The 27,253-nt window shown below is 46.7% G+C and overlaps 1 protein-coding gene across 2 annotated transcripts in view; it reads left to right on the forward strand.

The window, feature by feature from the left end:
* The window catches only part of CABLES1 (Cdk5 and Abl enzyme substrate 1), a 110,700-nt gene extending 83,723 nt beyond the window's left edge, over positions 1–26,977 (forward strand). For both annotated transcript variants that reach the window (XM_081262619.1, XM_081262620.1), the window contains 6 exons: positions 4,617–4,713; positions 5,826–5,982; positions 7,096–7,199; positions 19,413–19,519; positions 20,930–21,137; positions 23,934–26,977. In XM_081262619.1, the coding sequence (XP_081118745.1) occupies positions 4,617–4,713; positions 5,826–5,982; positions 7,096–7,199; positions 19,413–19,519; positions 20,930–21,137; positions 23,934–24,074 (814 nt within the window). In that variant the 3' untranslated portion in view covers positions 24,075–26,977. The remainder of the gene's footprint in view (positions 1–4,616; positions 4,714–5,825; positions 5,983–7,095; positions 7,200–19,412; positions 19,520–20,929; positions 21,138–23,933) is intronic.
* The last annotated feature ends 276 nt before the right edge of the window (positions 26,978–27,253 follow it).

Consider the following 27,253-nt stretch of genomic DNA (forward strand, 5'->3'; position numbering starts at 1 on the left):
CCCAGAGTAGTTTGTCAGCCTTTTTATGAAAAAATGTTTTTCAGATCCTAACAATCTCCCTCTACACAGATTCGACAGTTGACAAAAGGGAACCCATGTTCGTTAGAAATGGCTTCAATGACCTGTTTTGTTTTCTGTGGTGGGACTGAGCACCTATGTGTTCTCTTAGTTCACATCCACCAAGATGGGAACCCCAAAGCTAGTGACAACCTCTCCCCGAATCCAAGAGAGAAAATGTACAGAAAAGTGTCTGTCTCCAGCCACCATGAAGCAATCAGTGGTCTAGAGTGGTATGATGGTAGTTATCATGCCAGTGGGAGTGTTTAAAGTGTGAATGTAGCAGATTCCAGGGTAGTAGATTCAGTGTGCAATAAATTATCATTTTTTAATGTATCTAATATGAACTATTATTCCCCCTTCATCAGGACTGAAAGGACTTTCAAATTTATTTATCCTGGGGTATCCTTCCCTCCTCCAGGATCATGTGAAGGACCCGGAGCCTTCTGTAATCCCTAGGACACAGGGACCACCACCAGTCCTTGCTGGCTGGTATTCTCCAGCACTGTCAACACCCCACCGCTCCTACCCCCATTGCTTTGGGCAGGAAAGTCCACTACAGCGTGCCATGTTTGGACTGGGAGCTTCTGTTAAGGCTGGGAGCTCTATTCAAGGGTGGTGATGGAGTGCTGAGCATGAGAACCCCCTGGTCATTATTTCCCACCCCACTGGGGGAATCCTGCTGGGTCTTGTCTCTAGGACATCTGACAGTCTCTTCAGTGAGCTGGGGCCTATTAGGCAAACATGTCCTGAGGACAACAGACAAAAAAATGGCCAAGCCATTTTGGGGAAGAAAAATTAAAGAGACCAGATCAGAATCAGAAATGTGTCATTTGTGACTGTATTGTCTTGCCAGGGGAAGGTACAGTTCATGGCAGCCTCAGTCCTGACAAGCACTAAGATTATCCAATGTGGTATATATCATCCACCTGTGGCTGTTTTACATTTCAATTAATTTATATTATCTGCTTTATCACTGCTGGAACCAAAAGACCTGAAAAGTTTTAGAGGAAGAAAAGTTTATTTTGGGGCTCACAGTTTCAGAGGTCTCAATTCATAGATGGCCGACGTCATTGCCCTGGGCCCATGGTAAAGCAGAACATCATGGTGGAACAGTATGGCGGAGGGAAGGAGCACAGAGCTTGGTACCAGGAGGCAGAAAGAGAGAGCTCCACTCAATAAGGACAAAAAGCACATCCCCAGGGACCCACCTCCTCCAGCCACACCCTACCTGCCTACAGTTACTACCCAATTCATTAGGGGATTAATGCACTGATTAGGTTACGGCTCCCATAACCCAATCATTTGTACCTCTAATCCTTCTTGCATTGTCGTGAGCTTTTTTTGGAGGACACCTAACATCCAAACCATAACATAAAAATTGAGTTCCTGAGGGGCTGGGGCTAGAGCTCAGTGGTAGAGCACTTGCCTTGCATGTGAGAGTCACTGAGTTCGATTGATCCTTGGCACCACATAAAAATAAAGGTATTGTAAAGAAAAAAAATTTTTTTAAAAATTGAGTTCCTCAGTTAGCTGATCTTTTTCCAAGTTCTCACTTGTCACATGTGCCCAGTGACCACCACGTGGGACAGCACAGATGGAGTTCTGGTGGATAGTGCTGGTCTGTCCTAGTCTATATGTAATTTCGGGTGCAGTTGAAAGTGGACCCATGGATCTTACTTATTTCCTTACGCTTGGCCCCAGCTGCTTAGAAAGCAGAATGATGTAAGTGAAAAGCCAGTGGGAAGTAGTGACTCCAGCAAGTCACACTAATTGTCCAGATCCGTTCCTCTGGGTAGGTGTGGTAGAGCCTCGCCCAATCTTCTCTTTCATGTCCCCAAGGCCCTTGGACAATCCACTGGGTCTGCAAATCTTTTAAAAAGGGTTTGGGGTTCAGCTCCTGGAGAGAGGACTCTTAGGTTTAAGATGAGCACATAGAGTATATTTTCTGTTACAGCTTCATTTCCCTTGAGGGAAGCACCGAGAAGCAGGGTGTGGGGTGAGCCATGGCTGGTTTGCTTCTGTTCACTGGGATCTGCACCTTTAGCCGCAAACAGACAGCTGGCCTCCGGGATGAGGCTGTTCAGGGAAGGCTGTGAGCAAATTGAAGATAAATGAAGAGGGGTTCAATGAAAAGCACCCATGTTTCATCCCATCTTTATAAACCAGTACTGGTGAGACAGACTACTCCTGCTCAGTAAATAAGTCCTTCAGAGTCCTTACCTGTGACATGCTGTGTAGACAGCCTAGTGCTCCCCTGGGAGTGCTCTTAGTTCAGGCTGGCTTTAACATTCTCCTTTCCCTTGGCCTTCTCATCCTGAGAAGATCTTCCCTTCTCTTCTATTAATTTCAGCCCTAAATGACGTTCTCTGAAAGCAAGGAGAAAATTGGGAATATGAGACACACATTGCTGGCTTTGGCTTTAGCAAACTTTTAGCAAAGTCTGAGTGCATGGAACTGTGCCGAGGTCCTTTACTGAAACCAAAGCCTGCTTTTCTGTACCAGCACTGCTGCTGTTGGTCCCCTCGGTCCCTCCCCACGGTGCGACTTCTGCCTCCTCGCTTTGCTCAAGGTTTTCTTTGTAGGCATTTCTCCCTGTGTGGATGCTCTGATGTGTTCATGTCTCCATCCTTAATTGCTTTCCGAAGGCTTCTAGAAGTTGCCCTGGGTAGCTTAGTAGCAGGCAGAGCAGCAGGTCTTGATGGTGTGGACAGTACCTGGTGGCCTCACTGAGCCCCGCTGTCCTCTGGCCTGCTGGGTCTTGGCAGCAGCGAGTTGAAGGTGGGTGCAGTGTGTTTGGGTTTAAATGATCCTGGGCCTCGTAGCCCTCAGGGAGCATGGTCCCTGCCAGAGGGGACACGTGTGGAAGATTTCAGACACGTGGAAAAGGGCTTCCTTCTCAGAACGTGTTTAGAGCCCTCATTTGGGTGGCTTGCACCTTCTTGAAAACACTGACAATTGCAAGACTTACTGTCCTTTTCTGTCCCTTAAGGGGCAGGTTGGCTGTTTAGAATGACCTGAAGTCTTTTACACGCATGGGGTATGGATGGAGGAATGGGAGAAGCGCTGATTAAAGTAAAATAAATAGAAAGAGCGAAGATTTGTGGGATGGGTGGGTTGGTTGCTCTTGTTCTGTGGCTTTGGTGTTGTTTTGAGCACGCCGATGCCATCGCCTCCTGAGGAGGATTGCTGCACTTGCTGGGTGCCGAGGGTCTGGGGTGTTTATTTTGAAAACTGTCTTAGATCAGACTCTGCATTCTACATAAGATCAGAGACCCAGTCCATCCTCGGAAGGGCACAGATGAGGACAACCTGTGTGTCCTCCAGCTTTGAGAGGGGCGTGCCCCGTTCTCCCCACTCCCACTCTGTCCCTCTCTCTTTCTCCTGGTTACCTTTGGCCAGGAGAGTCTCCCTTTATGTCTGGCTTGTTCTTACTTGGCTTCTCATTCCCTGAATACGGTCCCTCTGCCCAGATCACACAGTGAGGAGGCTTTCAGTCTGAGGTGGCTTTCCCTTACCAGCACCCTGTGTCATAGAGACAGAGGCTGGGAGACGGTCCCCAAATGAGGCTGCAATTTAGAGTCACCTGGGTCACTTGACGTGTGGATGCCCAGGTCCTCCCCATATTCTCAGAGGTCCCCGAGTGACTCTGATGTGCAGAGTTTGAAAAACTCATCAGGAAGGAGGATCCATCCTTTGACAAAGCGAGCAGTTGCACATGAGGGTAGTCACGGGGAGCCCATCTTGCATCTCCAAAGCAAAGCAAATGTACTAGAAAGAGCATTAGGCACAAGACTAGTCCCTTCAACGTATTATTATCCTGGTGGCCTTGGCAAGCCATTTACCTACTCTGAACCTCTTTCTTTGCCCCTCTGTAAAATGGGTTAACAATAGTAATGCCTGTCTTGTCCCTCCAAGTTTCCTTACAAGTGTGTGTGTGTGTGTGCAAGTCTTTGAATCATGTGGTGTTGTGTAAATGCTTGTCGTTTTACTGGGAATTACTGTCTAATAAAGAAGATACTACCTTGTCAGGCTGCCTAGAAAACGAGTGAGGGTGGCTGTTGTGCCACTCATCCTTTCATTGCCAGCAGTGAAACGGATGCCTGGGTAGATTACTTCTCCTGTCTGGTAAAGGAGAGGTGGCCTCACGAGCTTTAAAAAGAACCCAGCAGCAGGAGCCCCAGAGGCCCAATTGTCCCGGGTGCTCAGAGAGCATTCCCTTGGCTTCTCAGTAACTGGCCTTCTCTGAGAACGTAGGGCCCCATGCTGAGGAAGAGGTGGCATTGGTCGCCTCCAGCTTCTGAGCCCAACTCCCATCTGCAGACTTTGTGATCAATTGGATTTCGTTTGTCCGTGTAAATGAAATAAAATGGAGTTACCCCCAGAAAGAACCTCACTGTGAGGCCCCCAAGGAAGGACACCAGGTCATCCCATCCCATCCCCCAGGACCCACCTGGTCATTTTGTCAGTGTGACTGTGGTGTCTCATGTAGTAAACATCATCGTAGTTCTTTGGGGTGCACACAAAAGCATTTTTTCCCTTTGGCTTGTACTCCTCAGGGATCTGAAGTTGGATGGAGGGAGGCAGTCAGCAGGCGCCATGAGCTTGAAAGAGATCATTGGTCTTGAAGGTGTGGAGCTGGGTGCTGACGGGAAGGTAAGTCCACCTGGCCCTCAATCACCAAGTTTGTGCCCAAACCACCAGGGGCAGGAAGCAGAGGCAGTAAGACTGAACCTCACTTGTGACGGGGGGAAGCAAGCTCTGGGGGCAGATTCCTGGGCATGTGATACCAGCCCACCCCAGCTCTGCCACTGTGTAGATGGAAACCCACCAAGCTGTTTGAATAACCGTATGGCGGAGTCCACTGGGCATGTGTATTTTTCTGTCAATACTGTTGACAACTGAGTGTGTAACACAAGTACCTCACACACTCTGCCCCCCCCCAATACATGGATATTCTAGGATGAAGTGGCAGTTTGAACATACTAACTGGTGGTGTAAGCAAGCAACATTCCAACTACTAGAAGTTTTTGGCTTCTCATGGTCCCAAGGGGCCAAGAATCCCTCAGCCTTAAATGGTTTCAAGGTGGGTTGAAATCTGAGGAGTGAAAGTTGAAAATGAACTTGACCTGCATACACTAGGTTCAACCCTCCCAAAACCTGTGTTTCTTTGGGGAAACCATCCCAGAATAGTTCCAACAGGGGAAGCTTCTGGGGCTGTGAATGACCTTTGCCCTCCTTACCTCCAAGTTAACTGGTCACTCCTCTACCTGAATGACAGGAACCCTGAGCTCCAGGTAGAGGTAGGGTGCAGTTCCCCAGGCAGGAGAAAAGAAATGCCTTTGCTCCACCTTTATTCCTCAGGAGGGAGGGGAGTTATAGAGCTGAACATCACAAACAGCATCTGCTGAGGAACATAATGGGAGATTCTGTGGCCTGATGTGTTCTGGAATCCTGCCGGATAGGTTATAAAAAGCAATACAATGTGTCAGACATGTTAACATTTCTGCCACAAAATGAGAATAGTCATACTAAGTGAGCTCTGTTAAAACTATGTTTCACCTCATGTCCGCTAGGGTGGAATTTGGGCACAAATTTGGCGTGTGTGAGTGCCAAAATTTTTTTCATTTTTCAGATCTCATTGGATTTTAGAATTGCAGGTTTTAAAAAGTAGATCTGAACTTGGAGGAGCCACATATCTTGGTCAGAATGCAAACCTAGCATTGCCTGGGAATAATCACTAGTTTGTCTGTTTGTTTACCTTTTAGACAGTTTCTTATACCCAATTTCTGTTACCCACAAATGCCTTCGGAGCCCGGAGGAATACTATAGACTCCACCTCCTCCTTCTCCCAGTTCCGCAACCTGAGCCACCGCAGCCTCTCCATAGGCCGGGCCAGCAGCACCCAGGGGAGCCTCGACACAGGTAACTTTGGCCCTTCTGTGCTCTGGGTAGTTTGTGACAGGAGATGCCTCAGTTTACAGTGTGGTTTGTGTCTCCCTCTGCACGCTGGAGGACAGGTGCCCCCAGAAGACACTACTTTAGGGAAAACGTGATCTCAGGCCATGTAGGCCCATAACCAGGTGACAGGGGATCTTATCTCTAGATGTCACACTTGCCAATCCTGTAGGGTCTTACCTACATGGAGAAATGCTAAAGTTGCATCATTTAGAGCTGTTTAGGTTTCCCTGCTTCTGTGGACCACTTGGCTCCTCATTCACCTTTTGCCTGGTTACGTCCTGCATTGTCACAGTGTGAAACTCTGGGGTTCTTTCGTTCGTTTGTTTTGTTCTTTTTTCCTGTTTATTTTCCCCTAAAATAATTGGACGGGACCCTGAAGTACAGAATGAGGGTGATATTTCCTTTGTGGATATTCTCGATAGCAAAGTTGGCAACTGAAGGAAAATGTGCATATCCCAACTCTATCCACATAAACCTTAGTAAGGATTGGCATGAGGGTACCAGTTCTTTAAGAAATAGCATTATTTCTACTTTCAGAGAAATTCCAGGTGTGTGTGCAGTTCCCCAGGTCATCCCAGCCTCCGCCCTCATGTCTCAGACACCTGTGGTCTTTTACAGCTGTGTACGCTGGTGGATGCTTTGGTTTGAGTTGCTCTGCACACGATAGCCTGCCCAGAAGCTTTCACGCTATGCCTCTTAGGTGGCATGACATGAGTCTTGTAATTTGGCCTGCAAATTTAGAAAATGAATCTTTTCAAGGCCACATTCTGTAACCTGCAAGGGCTCTCTGCATCTTGGGTCCTATGTAAAGATTTCTACATGGGTCAGGAAGATTAATATATAATTTTCTAAGATGGAAGGAAAAAAGAGAGAATGGTAAGAATTTGCTGAACCCTTTGGCAAGGGGCTACATCTCATTGGCATGCAGAGCCGTCTGCTAAAAGCCAGAGCCAGGGATATGACACTGAGCCAGATTCCCTGAAAACTGTCTTCAGTGACCATACTTGGCATTCTCTTAGCTGCCTCTGCCTCAGAGAGTCCAGGGCCCCTAATTATCATTTTGCATGTGATCTTCAGGTAGTGACCTGGGAGACTTTATGGACTATGACCCAAATCTCTTGGATGACCCCCAGTGGCCTTGTGGCAAGCACAAGCGAGTTCTGATCTTTCCTTCATACATGGTGAGTAGCGTGGGATGGATGGATGGTTTGCTCATCCCCACAGCCACCTGGACTGGCTTGGAGGTGGCTTGCTTGCATTCACAGACTGGGACTGGGAACTTTATCAGAGACTGCTCTGCCTGGGGCATCTCCTGGAACAGCGATACTGGGGGTTCTTACAGAAGGACCAGCACCTTCGTGGTATCCAGGAATCTGATCACCTGGCCTGTAAACACCACTTTAGGGGTTTGAGAAGGCTGGGTTGCCAATGTCTGTGAAAGCCACCAGCTCAACTTCGGGGTCCTTCACCTCTGAGGTAGCATGGCCCAGCTTACACTTCATAGGAGAGGACCTAGCCCATCCCTGAAAGTGCCAAGTTCAAGTCCAGCTCTGTTTGGATTGCCTCAGTGACTGCAGGCTTCCACGTGCACTCAGAGCAAACAATTGGCACCAGGTTGGGGATGACAGAATTATCTCTTGGGAAAGTGAAAGTAGGACACTGTGGGTGTTAGATGCAAACGCTTTCCTTGCTGTTTTTATTTCACAGACTCTTCCTGTTTTTCCCTTTGTTATAGTTCTGGTTTCTGCTTTGGGCTGATCACCTTTCCCACCACCAAGGGCTTCTGTTTCTCCTGACACCAGGGGGAACTTCCAGGGTCCCACATACTTTCTTTGGGCAAACCTGCCCTGATTCCAAGGCAAGCAGAGCCCAGCTGCTGTGGGAGGAAGGGAGAATTAGGCTTGGGGAAAACGGACTGACCAGGCCTGCCCCACACAGCATCAGCGGCCTGGGCACCAACCCAGAATGCCCCATCTCTCCCTGCCTTCTGGCAGGGCAGGCATAGCTCAGCACTTCCTCCTCTGGTTCTCTCCCTCCTGTGCTGTTCTTAGGAGCCCTCACCTCAGCATCAAGCATCCCAAAGGTCCTTGCTCTGGGCTTTCTTGTCTGCAGACACCAAAGCACAAACCAACCCCGTGTACTCAACGGACATCCACATCTGCACTTGGAGCTTTGAGTTTTCAGACATTGTCAGGAAAGCCCTGGCAGTACCCGGCCAGCCCTTGCCAGGTACCTTCAGCATATCTCTGCTTATATTTGGCATCTCTGCAGAGGCCATTCAGATGTGCCACGCTGAGTCAGAATGGATTTCCAAAGGCATTTAGTTTAAAATTACCCTTAATCCTAGGCCTCAGCTCTAGGACACATTTATTGAACAGTCTAATAAAGTGTTCAATAAATGACCAGAGCCATGGCCCTGACATCGAGGAGGGAGCAACTGGAAATCTGCCATTCCTGTAAGAATCCAGTTTCTTTCTGTGGTGCATGGCTTTATTTATTAAAGTTCACTTTGTTGATTGAGTAACTTAGGCAAGAAACTGTGGCCCAGAGTCCAAGTGAGGGTCACAGTTGATGGTCATGGTTGGACAGGCAGGAAATGGGTGCTGAGGCTACAACTCCTGGCCCGGGGCTCTGTTCGCTTTTCTGGGTCATGTCTGAATACCAATTGCTGGGCTTTGTGCAGTGGATTGCTGACCCAAGGGCAGGACGTAAAGATGGTTCTTTGGGCAGTTTAACAGAGTATGAAGTGCACTATGGGCAACAGTGGGGTCTGGCAGGGACCTTTCCTGTGGATATGTCATGATAACATTGACCTCCCCTTTGACAAGCCTGCTGTGGGGCTGGTACCAGATCCAATCTTCTTTTTTCCCCCTTTAAATTTCATTGTGCACTTTGATGTCCTGGGCTTAGTATATGTGTGTGTGTGCGTGCACGTGCACACGGATAATTCTTCCTCCTTAGACAGTATATTAGATGACCTTTCAAGTCAGCATATAGGTCCTTCCTCCTCATTTTATGTTCCCAGATGGAACATTTTTCATTTCCTCATGTTGGCTCCACAGTTTGTGCTTCCCGTAAGAGTCCATGTTTAGAGAATGCAGTTGCTCATGAGCTGCATTTAATGGTCAGATCTGTAAGACCTCTTTGCCTCCTAACTATAGATACTGGTACTTTGATAATGTGGGAAATCTACTTTTAAATGTTATCATCCAAGTTTTGTTTTCTGTTTTTTTTGTTTTGTTTTTTTTCAATGCTGCAGACTGAACCCAGGGCCTTGCACATGCTAGGCAAGTGCTATACCACTAAGCTATAGCCCCAGCCCTTTTTATTTTATTTTGAGTTGCCCAGACTTGGCCTGGAACTTGAGGTCCTCCTGCCTCAACCTCGTGAGTAGCTGGGATTACAGGCATGCACCACCATGCCCGCTGTTATCTAAGTCAATGACAGTATGTATTACAAAGAGCCTCAATCCAGCTTCCCAGAGACACCCTTCCTAGAAGCAGGCATGGATGACAGGACTATTTTCTCAGTATTTGCACTGAACTTGTAGGAACAAGAGTACAGGGATGGTTCTTTGTCTTTGTGTGTTTGCTTGATTTTTACATGTTGAGTAACAGGTACAGAATTTACCCATTCAGCAAATTTGTTGGGGCCCTCATATGTGCCAGACTGGGTATTTTTAATATCCAGTGGAGAACTAACCAGCCATAATCCCCATTCTCATTAACTTTAGAACAAATGGGGAAGTAAGACTATAAAGGGGGAGACAAATCACTGTAGCCGGGAGGAGTGTGTGGAAGGAACCCACTTGGACAGGCAGTAGGAGATTGGTGGAGGTGAATTTCCCTGTGGGAAAATCCTGAAGTGTCAAAGAAGTTGACTTTGTGTACATACACACACATGCGTGCAGGGAGATCAAGACCACAGAATGATGATCCCTACAAACCTTTCTCCCCCATTGTGGCTCCAGGCTCAGGGATGTACCTGTATCAGGCTAGTGACTCTCAAGGTGGGCAAAAGCTAGAGAGTATTTGAACCAGGTTGCTGAAAGCCCTCTTTGAGTGCCTGGGGCACATTTGGCTCCTAGGTGGGTGTGGGAAGCTCTAAGCCAACAGACCCTACTTGGGTCTGCACTTTCCCTCCCTAGATGCCCCCAGCTTGTGAAGCAGGCTCTGGTCCACTCTCCCCAGGGCTTCCTGCTGCCACCTCTACTTGCTGATGGGAGCAGGCCCTGGGGACCATGCAGCCTCATAGTATTGTTACCTTATCCTGGGTTTCTTGGGTCTTGAGGCTGCTGTCCAGTCTTTCAGGAATGTCCTGTTCTTATGGAATTTCAGGCTATGGGATGTCCCAGTGGCCTCTGCAGAACCAAGCACCACCCCTCAAAGTGATGAACTAATCCTTTACCCATCTAATTCTGTGGCAGCTGTATCAGGTGTAGTTTATACTCAACCAAATGCACTCATTTTAAGTGTACAATCCCATGAATTCTGTCACCACCCCTCTATTCTAGACAGGACATTTCTGTCCCCTTGGAAAATGCCTTCCTCCTGCCTTGTCCTGTCCACCTCCTCACTAGGACAACTGCTGATCTGACTTGGCATCATAATTAGTTTATCTACCTATTCTGGAATTTCATGTAAAAGAGATCATAGACTGTGTCTTTTTTTTTTTTTTTCCAATCCATCTGCTTTCTCATTTGATATCTGTGAGACTCACCCAGGCATGTATATCAGTAGGTTTTTTGATTGCTGAGTGGTGTTGGATGTTCCCCTGTTGATGGACATTTGGGAGATTTCCAACATAGAGACATTATGAGTGCTGTTGCTATGAGCATTCTCACACACGTCTTTTGTGGGCAAATATTTTCATTTTTCCTGGGTAAATACCTAGCGGAGAGATTCGAGTCACCTGACATCACCCAGCCAGGATATAGTCAGATGCATATTTTCATTGTTCGAAAGGCCACTCATCACCACAGTTAGGGCGTGCCTTAGAGTTGGAGAGTTCCAGAGGTGAAGCGCATCTACAGAGTAAAAGTGATTATCTTTTTAAAAGTGGCCTTGAACTTGTAGTGACATTTGTATTTTCAAACTTGGATCTATGCAGTCATTCCTGCTAAGATCCATTGAGAAAGGGCATAAGTGAGATTTCTGAACTTAAAAAAAAAAAAATCCCCAAGCCAGGCATGGAGACCGAATTACAGCTATTCCTGTGGTTTGGACTTTGGGTTTCTAGAAGGTGACCACAGGACATGAAAGTACATTGCACCGCTCAGCTGCATGCAGGTTCTTGTAGGGCATTAGTTAATGTGCTGCCCAGGAGGGCAGGAGGCCTTGAGTCAGAACCGGATGCTTCCAGCCGCTGCACGGCCTGGCATGTAATTAGGGTTTCACTAGAGAGTTATTATTTATCATTAGAACCTGGCAGCTCATGCGGGTAGTGGTTTTTCATTGTTGTTTTTTTTTTTTTTTTTCTCCCTTTATGGGTGTGGAAAGCAATTAAGAGAAGAAAGTGACAGCGTTGAGGTAATGCCAACAAAATTAACTTGACTTGAATGGAATTTTGGATCCTTTTCCCTTCTCAGAAAGAAATCCCTCTCACCCTGCTTTGACACCAAAAAAGGGGAGGAAGGAAAAAAAAACTATCCTTTATGATACCTCTGCGTCTCAAGAGAGTATCTGTAGAGTTGATCTTCATGATAAAGTGCCTGTTCTTTATTATAGCAGAATCTCAGCACTCCATCCCTGCATCCCACAGTGTCAACAGACAATGTCTGAGACTTGGGTTTTCAATACAGTGTGAGATGCTGGCAGTGGGAGCTGAACAACTCGACGAAAGGGCAACTAATTCAACCTGCCATGTGCCCCTCATATGTACATAATTTTTTGGTGTCATTGTGGCTGTATGTTTCATTAAAAGTTGTGTCGATGACTTAGGCAATTATGTACCTACCTGCAGGGTGGATTTGCTGGAGAATTATAGAAGCTGGCACTGGGGTCCTCCCTCCCTTGCAAGGTCCCTTCCAGGATGCTCAGGATTCATGGTGCCTATGGCTCACTCTTTGGGGAACAGGCCACTGTGACAGAAGTGGTGCCAGTTACAAAAGTCAGATTGCTAGTGCTCTCCAGAGGCTCCATCGGGTGCCTGGGCAGCAACTGAGGAGCGGGGTCTTGGAGGCCTGCCAGCTTTAAGTGTGAGAAATTAAAATGCCTTGTTGGGTTGTGGTGGGGGTGGCTGTTGTTGTTTTTCGTGTGGCTTTGAGCAACAGCATTATTAGATATAATTCACGTAGCATACAATTCATGTCTTTGGTGTACAGTTTAGAGGGGTTTTTTAGTATATTCAGTTATGTGGCCATTACCACAATCAATTCCAGAACATTTTCATCATCCCCCGGAGAAGCCCCCATATGCTTTAGTATCCTCCTTGGTCCTGTTCTCCCAAATCCCTCGGCGGCCCCGTGTCCTGTCTCTCTGGATTTGTCTATTCTGATGTTTCACATCATTGAACTCATACAATAGATACGCCTGGCTTCTTAGCAAAATATGTTCAAGGTTCATCCATGTTGTATCATGTATCAGTAATACAGTATTCTTTTAAATCATTTTTTTTCTTGTAAAAACAGTCCCAAGATGTGCAGCATCTTCCTAAGTATTTTTCTTGGATTTTTGGTCATCATTTTGTAATTTTGAACATGACATTCTATGCAAATTTGGCTCACGTCTGTGGCCACTGTTTAAGAAGCATGTGTAGGGGCTGGGGCTATAGCTCAGGGGTAGAGTGCTTGCCCAACACATCGATTCTCAGCACCATATAAAAATAAATAAAGGTATTGTGTACATCTACAACTAAAAATATTTTTTAAAAAAGAAGCATGCATGTTGAAGTACATCCAAATAACATCTGGGTATGTGTGAACTTGGGGTATAGCCACCCGGTGTCATCACAAGTGGGTAGAGACACTACCCCAGAAGTTCTGGAGCACCAGATGAATATCCAGCAGATACCTGCCACAGACTGAGCTCTATACTGCCCCATGTGACAGCATAAACCTCAAACCATTTCATGTCGGTGAGGAGTATTAAAGGGCTACTCCCCTAAAGGGATGGGAAGGAGGGTCCATTCAGGATCACATTCTTAATTAGAATCCAAGGAGTCGAAATAGCAAATACAGCCCCAGGCTGTGTCAACTGCCTGCTCATTCCTATAGTTTCCTTGTGATTTACTGTCCTCCTAGGGAAAGGGATTAAATGCACAGGACAGCTGAAATGCCCATCTGTTGGTGGTTACATAGATTTAGTCCAGGGCCGCCCCCTGCTTAATTAACCTGAACAAGCATCAAACATCTGCTTTCCCAGTGCCCAGCTGAGCTGGAAATGCTGATGGCTGGCGGTCAATTGCAGGCAAAGCAGAAGAGCCCTGATTTTGCAGAGCTGCAAGGAGCTGCCCAGATGGTTGCCTTGGATGCCTCCTTCCTTTCACAAGTGTGGCAGGGCAACTGAGGCATGGAGAGGTGTCTACCTGCCCCAGATCACCAGCCAGCTCCTAGGGTATAAATAGCCCTGGGGCTGGAACCCAGATCCCTTGGAATGTTCCTTTCTAGGGATTAGGAGTCTCTGGTCCCCAGAGCAGAATCCACAGCAAACACATCTGTTCAGAGGTGCTCATAAATTCCTATGGAGAGTAGGGGACAAAGGTCAGAGCTCTTCCAGGCCCTGAAGTGGAGGCATCTTGGCTGCTTTTATCAGAATCAGACCAGCAACCTATCTGCTTTGAACCCCTGACCTCTCTAGAATTAGTATTGCGGTATATGTGCCCGTACCCGCTCACATTGCACCCCAATCCTACTCTGGGAGGCCCTCTGTTCCCCACATTGCACCTGGGGCTTAATTCAGTTCTTCGGCAGCCCTTACTCCTTTTGTAATTAGTCAAGACTGTTTTTCTGAAAAACAAAGGGTGTCCCAGCATCTCCAGGATAGAAGTGGTGGACTCTTCCGGCTAGATAACTAAGTCGTGGACTTTTCATTTTGGTATCTTGAAGGAATTCATGGGTGTTCACCCCACCCCAGCCCTTCCTAACTCTGCTTCCCATCTCCAGTGGAGCAGGCTGGGCAGGGCTTCTTTGTGGACAGTTTTGGATAGTCTCCTCCTCCCAGCTGACCTCCCCCCTTCCCCTTTTTGCAGCTGTGCACAGGCAGCTGCGGGAAAGTGCATTCAAGTGACCTTTCCAAGAGCACAATGACCTCTTCTACAAAAAAATGCAAGCACCGCAGGGCCAGAGCTGCCCATCCGTCTCCTAGCCAGCTCTGCTTTGGCTACAACTGCAGGCCAAGAGGAGCCCTTCATCTGGCAAATTCTGTGGTCTGGAATTTGGTGTCAGTGACACAGACTGTCCCAGACCAGGAAGGAGCCACAGTCTGCTTAATTAGCACTTTGATTTATAGTAACACACTCTGGCAAAACTCAGGCATTGCTAATTTTTATAACTCCTACAATTCCACTAGTAGGTGAGCCTAAACAAGGCAACAGCTTCACGTTTAATTGATTCTCTCCCAAGCCAGGAAGAAAGGCTGGGGGCTGGGAATCCTTGCCTGTAGCTCGAGTTTCCCAGAACTGTCTCTTTGCTCATGACCATGGCTGGAAAGAGAGTGGTCTCCCACATGGTTGAGATGTCCAGCCTCTGAGTGTTATCATATGGTTCCCTCAAGATGTCCAGGACTGTGCTGAGAAATCTCAGCCTGCTGTGCTCCAGAGACTGGAACCTGGGGTAAGAGGCCAATGGGGATGTCATTTCTCAGATACCTGAAGACATGAGAGATGGACCTGGTCACAGGGTGATTTATTTAGTACCAAGAATTTGGCCTGTTTATAACCTCAACTCTGGATGCAAGGCCTTGTCTGAGCAAGGGTCTTGGGGCAGATTGTTACTTTGGGGGCTGCTGACTCTGTTGTTCCAAATGAGTATCCTGTGTGCTGAATGTGAGCCACCTCCTGAGTAGATGTCCCACAGCCATCAGCATCTAGCAGATGATGGAGAAACCAGAGGAGGAAGCCTAAGCCCAAATGCTTAAGCAGTTTGCCGGAGGCCACCAAGATACTGCACAGCAGAGCTGGGTTTAAACCCAGAGGTCTGGCTCCTGAGTCAGTTCTTTCCCATTGAGCCACAACTCGGAGAATCGGGGACACAGAGAAGGGTGGTCATGGCCAGCAGAGGAGGCAGGGAAGGAAGCTACTATGAACTCCTCTGTCAGACCAAGGCTCAGGCCTTCTGTGAGGGGCAGAGCTAGGCTCAGTGTGGAAGCCGAGGGTCAGGGTCCACCGAGCTGCACAGAGTGCACCATTAGGAGTTAGTGGGCAGAGCTGTGTCCCCCAAAAGATTTCCTAACCCTCCACTACCTTAGAATGTGTCCTTATTCAAAAGTAAATTAAGATGCAATCAGACTGGAGTAGGCCTCATAATCTCACATGATTTTGTCCACATAAGGAGACACAGAGTCATAGAAGACAGCCAAGAGGGACAGCACCATGCAGAGGCAGAGGTTAGAGCAGTGGCATCTACAAACCAGGGACAAGCAGGGCCCACCAGAAACTCTGAGCAAGGAAGGTCTCTACCCAGAGCCAGATTCTGTTTTAGAAGGAGCGCGGCCTGCTCATACCTGGATTTCAGGTTTTCCGCCCAGAGACTGAGAGACCGTGCATTGCTGTCATTGCCTAGTTTGTGGTCATTTGTCACAGCAGCCCCAGGAGACTAATAGTCACTTCATATTCTCCACCAGCCTCCAGTGCTCTGATTGATAAGCATGATTTACCAAGGCCATGGGTTGGGCTGAGTTGGTATTCAGGAGTTATTCTGAGGCTTGGACTCACCAGGAAATGTGTATCAGAGATAGGGGGCAAGACCCCCAGTGGTCTCCAGTGACCTGACCACATTTAGACCTCCAGGGGATCAGACACTCTTCTCTTATCCTGTTGTCCCCAGTGGTAGTGGTCAAGACCGTCAATGGAAGTATAGAGTGTGTTGTTTACCAGTTTAGTTGCAGAACTCCATATCTACTCTTGGTAGTTTAAGAAGAAAGGGGTGTGTTGCAGCTGGGTAGATACCGAAGGGTTCAGAGAATCATTAAGGAGGCTGACAGAACAGCCCAAGTCAAAATTCAGAAATGACCCCCAAGCCACCCTGCAGAAACTCGCATTCTCTGGGATCAGGACTCTGACTCCTGGCTTGGAGGGTGGCACTGACCATGAGCCCCAGACCCACGCTGCCCTTGTTGTGGTCTGTGTTCGCAAAATGGACACCAGGCTACAAACTGGACTCCAGGACTTCTCCCTCAGTGCATCTTGGCAACGGAAATGACAGGTGTGTAACTTCTCCAGTCCTGCCTTCTCATTCCAGAGCATTCTAAAGGGAAAACTGGAATCATTTTGGGGGCTCCTAAGTACAAAGTCATAGGGAAATAGAACTATCAGCTGTCTTGCCCTTCACTATGGACATCCAGAGCTTATTGTTTCATGAAGGTGAGTCACAGGAAGAGCAATGTGTGCAGGGGGGTGGCTTAGCAGGATGAGCCTGCAGAAGCAGCATCACAAGCTGAACCTGGAACAGGTGCTAGTCAGGCGGGGAGAATTGGATGTGCAGCTCCCTGGACCTCAGCACGTAGAAATCACCTAGGAAATGTGTCTTGGTGCAGATAGGGACCACATTTTAAGTGACCTTCTCTGTGTTGCCTGACACTGGAGTGGAAGCCACCAGGCTACTACTTCAGCCCTCTCTATGGTCAGCCAACTTCTCCAGACCTCCCAAGAGCCCCTTAAGGTGGGAGCTCCTCTCTCTGCCCATTCAGTCTGGTCAAGGAAAGAAAAGCCAGGAGGACTGTTGGTGGGGGGAGTGGATTGTGGGAGGATGAGTTGGAAGCAACCAGTCTGGAAGACCAAGTTCCCAGCTCTGGCCCTGTCTGCAGCTGGCTGAGGTCGGGGTGAGCCTCTTCACTCTGAACCTCAGTTTCCTTGTCTATCAGGTGGGGTGGGTGGGATACATTCACAGACTTCTCTTTTGGTAGTGGGGCCTTCTTTCAAGAGAACTGTTGCAAGGATCTTCATAGAAGCACTGTCCAGGTAGCTGCTGTAGTTGCTGCAGGGTGGGATCCAGGCCTCCCATTGCCTCAGACATTTCCATGGAAACCAGTTTTAAAACTCAAATGATCATTACAGAATGGGGTATTCTTGCTCAGGACTCATAGGGCTTCTGGCCCCCGACAAAGGCAAGTGACACTTTGCTTAAACCTGCTCACATCATTCCAGTCTCATGGTTTTTGTCCACAGCGGAAGAGCAGAAGGGGCCTGTCTGGTGTGTCAGGGTACCTAGATGGGGGCATTGTGCTGGGTATTCAGGATACAAGGACTGGCTGGTGGGCCCAGCTGGAGGCAAGCATGGTAGATGATAACCCTCTATCCTGCTTTCAGGAATGGAAATAAAAAGATCTATCTATCCATCTATCTTACATCCTGTTCAATTCAGAGATGTTTTTTGAGATGAAATTAAGTGGTTCTTGAAGCAGGAGGGAGGCAAATCCTTCTTGGAGAGCTGCCCCAGGACGGTGCCCACTCTGCCTGACCTTGGCAGCCAGAGAGGCCTCCATAAAAATTCCAAGTGCACCTCCCCTCCCTGCCACACAGTGCAAGCACAGATGCACGTGTCCAAATACTTTGGTCAGAGTTGGATTGCCACTTCTCAAAAAGCACATCACTGGCGCATAAGAGAATGGACATGTCACGGACCAGCCCCAGGGAGACCCTTCCTGATCAAGTATCAGGAAGAAGATGCACTAAGTCTTTGTTCACCCATGTGTTACAGAACTCTAAGCCAGGTTGGGAGTTCATATTGGGACCATTTGCTTTAATTCTCCAGAGAAGCAGAGAAGGTACCATTAAGATCCGTTTGAATTGGGATCTATTAGCTGTTTGCATGCTCTTGGCTGTAAACTACCACCAGAGACATTCCATGAGCTTGTTCTAAAAATCAAACCAAGTATCTCATACATGGAAATGATCGGAGAAAGTCACCAACTTTTGTTAGAGCCATTAAGGAAACCTTGGATGTGCTTTGCTGGCAGTTGGCCATCCTTGGGAATGGGCCTTCACATCCGAATTTGCAGCTGCTGCTTCCTCTGGCTTTGCTTGGTGAAGATTCTTGCCATACAGTCAGCCAGAAGAGAGCCAGCCCTTGGCAGGCGTACAGTGAAGGAAGGATGAGACTAACCAGGGAGCCCAGCAAAAGACTATTTAATTGACAGTTAACTGTGCAGGGCACGGAGGAACAAGGAAGACTAGAATATTCAGAAAGCGCTCAAAGGAGCCAGTCTTCAGGGATGAATAGAATTTAGAGAGCGGAGAGGAACTCCAGTTTCAAGGGACTGTTAATAATAGCTACCATTATATACATACAATGGAATGTCATTCAGCCTCTTTAAAAGAAAGGAAATTCGGACACATGCTGCAGTGCAGATGAACCTTAAAGACGTGAAGGGAAATACATAATTCCACTTACATGAGGCAGATGCAGAGAAAAAAATGGTGGGATGATGGTTGCCAGGGCTGGAGGGAGTAGATGGGGAATTAGAGTTTGATGGGTACAGAGCTGCCCTTTTCGGAAGATGAAAAGGTTCTGGAGGTGGAGGGTATCGATGGGTGCTTAACAATGTGGAATGTACTTAAAGCCACTAGACTTTACACCTAAAAATGGTTAAAATGGTAAGTTTTGTACATTTTCTAATTTTTAAAATACAATTTATGCATTTATGAATGTCAAAAATGAACCCCACTATTTTTATAACTGTAATGCCCTAGTCAATTTAATACATTTAAAAAACAGTAACTAGTATTTATTGTGCTTGCTGTATGCCAAGAGCTCTTGACTTCTCACACAGTTCTCCAATGGCCATGTAAAGTAGGTACAGTTATTGTTTTCATTTTACAGACGTGCCACTTGAGATAGGATGATTAAATACATCTTCCAAAACCTGCAACTGATGAATGGTCTGCTGTGGATTGAATCCAGATCTGTGCAAGTTCAAACCTGGTGCCTTTAAGAACTGCACTGTGTGAACCATAGGTTGAAATGCAGTAAAGAAAGACTTCCCTCCCTCTCCTGATGGTCTACAGGCTAGTTTTTTTAAAAGATCACTATAAGTAGGATGAGGTGATTGATTTCCTTTCCATAAGCTTCCAGAAAGCCACTGTCCCTCCTGGATTCAGCAGAGACCCTAATTGTGGCTCTAATCTGAGTTTCCTCATTGCATCACATTTTTGGAGTTGTAATTTGGCTGTGACTTGCACATCATTAGTTCATAGGACCCTTACTTAATGAGTGACCTGTGTTGCTTTATCTGTTACAGACCACAGTAATTGACTATGTGAAGCCCTCAGATCTCAAGAAGGACATGAACGAGACCTTCAAGGAGAAGTTTCCTCATATTAAGCTGACACTCAGCAAAATAAGGAGGTACGGGAAACTTATGTCACCTTAACTCACCTTGAACTTGCCCTTCTAGCCTCTCTTCCAGCCTGCATTAAGCTCCTGCATTCTATGATGGTTTTTTCTGTTCTTTGAGGAATGAAGCATGGTCACATTCAGTTAAGGAAGAAAAAAAAAAAAAAGTCTTACAGTTGGCTGACTCGTGCCTGGATGTGGTGGGAGAGTCCAGAGAGCCAGGACAGAAGGCCAAGCTCCAGACCTATGATTGACACAGATCTGGAAGGACATTCATTCAGTGAAAGAAACATTTCAGGCTATGTGCATGCAGTGTGCCAGCTCAGTAAGACGTATATTTTGAAAAACAGAACGGATGACATTCAGTTCTCTGGTTTCTCAAGTATATGCAAAGCCAAAGAGAAAAGGGTTAATATCTTAGGGAATGGGATAACTTTATCTAAAATCACTTTCCCAGAGATGATAGCTAGGACCTGTATTTAAGTAGTCACCAAAGCAGCCAAAAAGAAAAGACAATCTGTACTTCCCATGTAGTTGATTAGATCAACCCTACGGTGACCCTGGCTGTCAGCCAAATAGTTAAGGTGACTGACCCTGCTGGGCCAGAGAGGAGCTAACTAGTGTCTGTGTGCCATGATAGCATGATTGCAGGTGTTTGTGCATGCATGTGTATGGTAACAGAAGCTAGGCTACTGTTATGTTGGAATATGTGCCAGTATGTATTTATGCTAGTGTATATCCTGATAAGATTTGATTCTGGCATGTTCCAAGCCAAAGAACCCCCCCCCCCATAAAAACTTTGAGAAAAATCAAGTATTCACACTTTGTCCGATTGCTGGGCGGCTTTCCCAAGGACACTGGTTGATGTGCTCTTAGGCTGACTCCTTTTCTGTCCTAGTTAATGAACATAACTGATATTTGGCAGAGTTTAGACCAAGTGCCTGATTTATTTCTATTATCATCCCTGGAATGAGCACAGTTCCCCAGATGGTGTCCCTCTTTGACTCGGGATAGCTCAGCCCTTAGTTTCCAAGGGGACCCTCAGATATCCACATGTGTTCAGTGGGGTCCTTCTGTGTTCCACGTCATGTTTGTTGGCGCCCTTGCTGGCCCCTCTGTCTGCCTGGCCTGCTGCCTGTCTGTCATCCTCCTGGAAGTGGCGATTTTTGGCACTGGATCTGGGGCAAAAGTGAACATGGTCTGGGCAGCCAGACCAACCAGGGAGGGTCCAGACTCCCAACTGTGTGGCCTTCTTCCACACATAATGTAACCTTCACACTTCTGGGGATTTAATCCCATCCCACATCACCCTCTGGGCATGAAAAAGAGAAGATGCTTTCCCGATGGAGTCATCCTCCTCTTTTGGGGGTCCCCTGAAACTCTTGGGTTCTAGTGAGATTCTTCCCTGCTTTCTTTGTCCAGTCTGAAACGAGAGATGCGGAAACTTGCCCAGGAGGACTGTGGCTTTGAGGAGCCTACGGTGGCCATGGCCTTCGTCTACTTTGAGAAGCTCGCCCTCAAGGGAAAGCTCAACAAGCAGAACCGGAAGCTTTGTGCTGGAGCATGTGTGCTGTTAGCAGCCAAGATCGGAAGTGACCTCAAAAAGCATGAAGTCAAGCATTTAATCGATGTAAGTAGCCTTCATCCTGGTGGCTGGGGGACACTTACTTATACACAGCTAAGGGCCATGAAGTTGACCTTCCCACAAGCAATGTCAGATGCCTTCTCCTAGGCTCTCTTAGAATGGGGGGATGATCTATTTGGACAAGACCAAAGAGCTCCAGCATTGGGTAGTATCGTCTTTCTTTTAAAGGAGAGTCTCATCAAAGCAAGAAAACACTGATCTGATAGGGTGAATGCATGAATACCTGTTTTAAAATTCAGTGTAGTAATAGGAAATTTGGGGAACGGTAAAGCCAACAGATCAGGAGACAAATGCCATTGAAAAGATAGGTTTATTACTCACAGTTCCCAAGAGGAGGGGTGTCTTAGGTTGGGCTACCATAGCAAAATACTGTAGGCTAGATCTCCTAAACCACAGAAACTTATGTCTTGTAGTTCTGGAGACTGGCAAGCCCAAGGTCAAAGTACCAGCTGCTTTGATTCCTGATGAGGGCCCTCTTCCTTACTTGCAGATGTCTTCTTGCTGTATCCTTAATTGCATAGGGAGAGACAGAGCAAGCTTTCTGGTCTCATCATGAGGCCTCTACCCTTAAGATCTCCTCTGAGCCTAGTTACTCCTAGAGGCTTCACCTCCTAGTATGGGGTATGAGGCACCCATGGATTTGTGAGAAACACAAACATACAGTCCAGACAGTAGGCATGCCACAGCCATGGGAGGCCATGCTAGGGAGCACCATTTTTTAGTTGAGAAGCAAAGGGAAAGGAAAAGAGCTGAGGTAGGTACTTGACAATCTACAGTCAAGCAGTCCAGAAATACTACATGGAAAATTTCAGAAATTAGCAATTTGTTTTAAATTCTGCACGCTTCTGAGTAGCGTGATGAAATCTCACTCTGTCCCACTGTGTCCTGGGACATGGGTCATCTCTTTGTCCAGGATACCCATGTGGCATATGCTACTGCCCATCAGTCACTTTGCCATCTGGTTTGTCAGGTTGACTCTCCCAGTGTCACAGTACTTGTGTTGATGTGACCCCTAGTAGCCTAACGCATCCCAATGCCTTCATCACTGGTCTTCATATCAATTCACACCACAAGAAGAATGAGTACAGGACCATCAATAATTAAGACCACATTCACATAACTTTCACTATAGTGTGATTACTCTATTTTACCACCAGCTATTATTGTTAATATCTTACTGCACCTAATTTATAAATTAAACTTTTCCATAGGTATGTATATATAGTAAAAAAATAATAATAATAATCTATAGGGTTAGGTATTATGTGTGGTTTCAGACATCTTTAGGGAGGCTTAGAACATATCCCCCATGGATAAAGTGGAACTACTACTCTATACCTGTGTATATATTTTTGTTGAACTAATGAATCTTGAGAAATATTAATAAAAATTATGATACTGTTCACATCATAGTTAAATAATATGCCACACAGCAAATGCTGATAGTATTAGTGCAGAATATATCAGTAATGGTTTAAAAAGCAATTTGCATTAGCAATAAACCTAAGAGCAGAGAGATCAATAAAGAGGAGGAAAAAGTAAGGTACGGGGGACTGAATTAGAGCAAAGTATATTCCATGCTTTTATAATTATGTCAAAATGGATTCTACTGCCATGTATAACTAAATTTAAAAAAAAAAAAGAAAAAAAGCCCATCTCAGTTATAATCTGAGTGCAAGCAACAACAGCTCTACTGGTGAGATTTCTTCTCCATTTCTAATGCCATCCCCCTGAAGTTGGATAGACAGGCAGGGAGCCACAGCTCACATACGTGACATTGAAAGTAGGGCAGCCTCACCAGGACTTGAGGCCCTGTGGGTAAGATGAAAAGAATGAATTGCAAATAATTATCTCCCCGCATTCAGAACTTAGGTGTGGTTATTATTGTTGTAGGCAATGGGCTCCGTTTTAGTTTTACTTCTAGACCTGAATAACTTAGATGTAATGGGGTGGTGCTGGAGTCTCATGTCAGTTTGCTTCTCAGCACTGCAGTCTGCCACCCTTGGACAAGTGATTGGCCTCTTGGAGCCCATAAAATGGAGATCAGTGCAATACCAACCTTGTGAGAGTCTTAAGATTAAATGAAGTGATGGGACCTATGTGAGCCTCCTGGCAGACCATAGGCCACCGGAACTAATGGCAGGAAGTGCCGTCCATACCTCCCCTTCTTCTTCCAGAGCCTTGCTTGTAATGGGTGTGTGGTTTGAATATGGTTTGCCCCATCTGAACCTCATGTTGAAAATTTTTCCCCATCTCAAGAGTGTTGAGAGGTGTGGAGAGCTAATGGTGTTAAGAATTCATGCCTGGGCTGGGGCTCAGCAATAGCACACTTGCCTGGCATGTGTGAGGCACTGGGTTCAATTCTCAGCACCACATATAAATAAAATAAAGGTCTATTAACAACTAAATAATAATAATTATTATTATTCATGCCTTTCTCTTGGGAATTGTTCTTCTTAGAACTAGATTACTTACCACAAGAGTAGCTCATGCTAAAGCAAGGCTGTCCCTCATTTGCATGTACCTGCTCACCCTTCTACTTTCCATCAGGAATTGAAGCAGTACAAGGCCCTCAACAGGTGTGACCACCTGACTTTGCACTTCCCAGCCTCCAGAACTGGTATTTATAGTGACCCAGTCTCAGGTATTCTGAAAGCAACAAAAAACAGACTCGTAAGTTTCTCTGTGAGCACTCACTGGCTGATGGATAGGGAAATTGCACTTGGAAGAAAACCCCTTAGATTTTAATTTTAAAACTAAAATGTCTTAATTTTATTGCAGAAACTGGAAGAGAAGTTCCGGCTAAATAGGCGAGAACTGATTGCCTTTGAATTCCCAGTGTTAGTGGCCTTAGAATTTGCACTCCATTTACCAGAGCATGAAGTCATGCCACACTACAGACGCCTGATCCAGAACTCCTAGCACAGGGCCCAGCAGGGTGAAGGACCATTCCTCTGAGCACTGTGGAGCGGAGTTCACTACTGGAAATGCAAAAATAAAACTCAAAAGTACCAAGCTTCTTATCCTCATCATAGTTTTCGCAGAGAAGCAGTACTGGAAACTTCACTGAGTCTTCAGTCTGGCTGGCCGAGAAGAGTGTGAGCCATTCATTACACAAGCAAGTGAAAAGAAGATTCATGCTGAGGACAGCAAAGGCCCCTACCTAGCAAGAACTCAGCTGCCTCCAAGGGGCTTCCTGCCAGGCATGCACACCTTGCCAGCGTGACCCTGGGCCTTCGCTCCAGACCCATTCCAACTCTGAGCACAGAGTGCTAGAGCAGACGAGGGAAGCAGATTTGCAGAACTAAAGGAAAACTTTTCTACCCTCCCTGTGTCAAAAGAGCGTGCCAATCTATTTTTGTATCAGCCATTGGAAGTGCACTTTCCCCCGGGGGCATGTGGATGTGAGTGTGCAAGTGTCAGAGGTCCTGCGTCAGCCCTCAGCCCCCAAAGTCAGTGCCACCCTCTGCAGAGCTGACTTGGGACAACGATTTCTGGGTGATTTCTGGTTAAGAATCCCTCAGTTCCAGGTTGGCATCTTCTGCCCTTAGGAAATGACATTGTTTTTGTGACTGCTCCTGCCACATTCGGACAAAGACTAAGTTCTCAGTGTTGGAGGAGTCGCAGAAAGGTGTGGAGTGTGGCTCTACCTTCCTGCCATCCCACTGCGGGCACCTGTCTGGTCTGCACACTTTGCCACTGTGGAGATGGCGGGGGTTGTGCTCCATCAGTCTCGTTCCTGTGCTCTATGTTAGAGTGCATAATAAGCACATTGATTGTGCTAAATATGTGTTTTATAAAAATCCAGTATAGGGGTAAGACGTATGACGTGTTTTGTGGCTTTTGCACTGGGACAGACTGCATTTTGAGCCGTGGTTGAGTTGATTCAGGAGACGGTGGCTCTTGTTGCCGTGAATCCTTAGCTCTCAGTGCAGAATTTTAATCACAACTTGTCCTGATGCTCGGGCATGACCTGTGCTGATTCATGTCACTGCATGGTCACCTTGTAGCCACAAGACAGGTGTCACCTGGCTGAAGAAAGTTTGTAGCCATGTAAAAGGAATTAAAATATTTTGTTTTATATATAGATGTATGTGTATGTGTAGAGACCAAGGTCTCACCAGTCACCTTGGCCCCCTCCGTGGTAAATTCCTTGGCCTCCGTCACACACAGGCTGTAGTGAGGTCGCAGACCTGGATCTGCTGCTATCACCCAGAGAAAGGGGGATGTGGGCAGTGAGGGTATATGGCTTTTGTTAGCAGAGCTCAGAAGAATCCTACAGCCCTACAAGATGGACTTTTTTTTTCCTTCTGTTTCCCAGTCTGGTTTCAAACTCCTGGGCTCAAGGGATCCTCCTGTCTCAACGCCTGAGTAGCTGGGACTATAGGTGGGCACCACCATGCCTGGTTCCTACAGGATGGAGCAAGGGCAATCAAGCAGCAGCTGGTGAGAACAGGGAATAATACTTGGCTTCTAAATCAGTCTTAGGTTTGACTGAGTTCAATCCTAATATTTTGCTATCAAGTTTCCTTGGCCAGAATCAGTTGTAAATCGGTGATTTTGAAGTAGGGATATAACAAACGTGGTCTACTAGTTGAAAGCTAAATCAACTAGTATTTAAGGTGCATATATTATCAATAAAGCAAATTGAGAAGCTCAGAGTGTTCAAAGCATCTCCATCTCCTAAACTACAAAATGCCTTTCAACTTCCTGGTGTCTGTCACCTTGTACTGCTCTGATGAGACGCCTGGCTCAGGTGTGTGGACAGTGGCTACAGGTGGAGAGCCGTTCTGAGAAGAACCTCTAAAAATGACCCAGGGAGACACTAATGACTGACATGGGAGGGCAGCCTGAGACTTTGTGTCATGAAATAGTCCAGACTAATATTCTTGGCTTTGGGGTGATTTGTTTTTTTAGTGTTTATGAGATGGACTTGGAAAGTTATTGGTCCCTTTCTCTTTTAAAGATTAATTTTGAATTTTAAGTTCTATTCTGTGGATTTGTGGAGGGGAGAGTTTTGTTTTGAATTGGAAGGGAGGGGCGTCTTCATGAGAGTGAAGGCATTTTCTCATGTCCCCACCAGCTTTCTGGAGGCAAAGGAAGAGAAGGAGGGGGAAGGACTTAAGTCACGCCCAGAGCTGCCCCTGTGACTTGGTGCAAAGCCTTGAGCTTCGGTAAAGATCAAAGAGGATATGTGAACCTGTGAGGCAAGAAAGTCACTCAGACCAGTTCTAGAAGATTCTAAAGTTTTGCCTTTGACCTCTATCACAGTGCAGTCCTGGACATTTCCAAGTCCTGCTCCCTCTCAAGACCTCCCTGAAGCCTCTCTGGTTCTCTCCATTCACAAATATCCATGGGGAAGCTCACCCCAACCAAACACTAGCAGGTTCTGCCTGAGTGGGTTCCCCCAGAGCTGGCCTGGGCTCCTCTAGTCAGCCCTGGCTGTTGGGGAGCAGATGGGAATCAAATAAGCAGAAAGGTGGTACCCACCTGGGCTGGGTCAAGTCCCTGTCCTCTTCCATACCTGCCTGAAGACCTGAGCTTCAGCCAACCCAGGGACACAGACATCCCCACTCTCCCTCCTTTCTCCTCTTAAATAAAACCCATGTTAAAACAGGAAATCCATACTAAAGGCAAACAGTTTGTTTTCCTGGGCTTTTTCTTTCTGATCAGAAATTCCCCTTCCAGGATTTTTCTGTCGTCATCAGCCAGCAGGTTTTGCTGGGGGAGGTCACTTACTCCACACAGATCACTCTGTACCATGTGCCCTACCTTAGTGATTGGGGGCAGGGGAGAGGGTCGAGGTTCCTTCCCCTTCTTGTTATTCTTTCCTGACCCTTCATCCCACAACAGCAAATAAAACTGTTTCATGCTCTTGCTACCAAATTCTTTATCTCTCCCTCAGACATTTCCTGTTCAGTGCTGAACAGCAGGCCCTCTGCCCTCCCCAGCCCTGACTGCCTCAGATAACTGGAGAACTGAAACCTTCCTGCCTCTTGCAAGCTGCAAACAAAATAGAATTGAACCAGTTACTCAAATTTACTAGAAAGTTCTGGTGTCATCCACCCAGCAAAGGAACTGAGTTCATCAAAGCAAGGAGT

This window comes from Spermophilus citellus (genome assembly GCF_964194105.1).
Source record: "Spermophilus citellus genome assembly, chromosome: 12".
NCBI classification, from domain to species: Eukaryota; Metazoa; Chordata; class Mammalia; order Rodentia; family Sciuridae; genus Spermophilus; species Spermophilus citellus.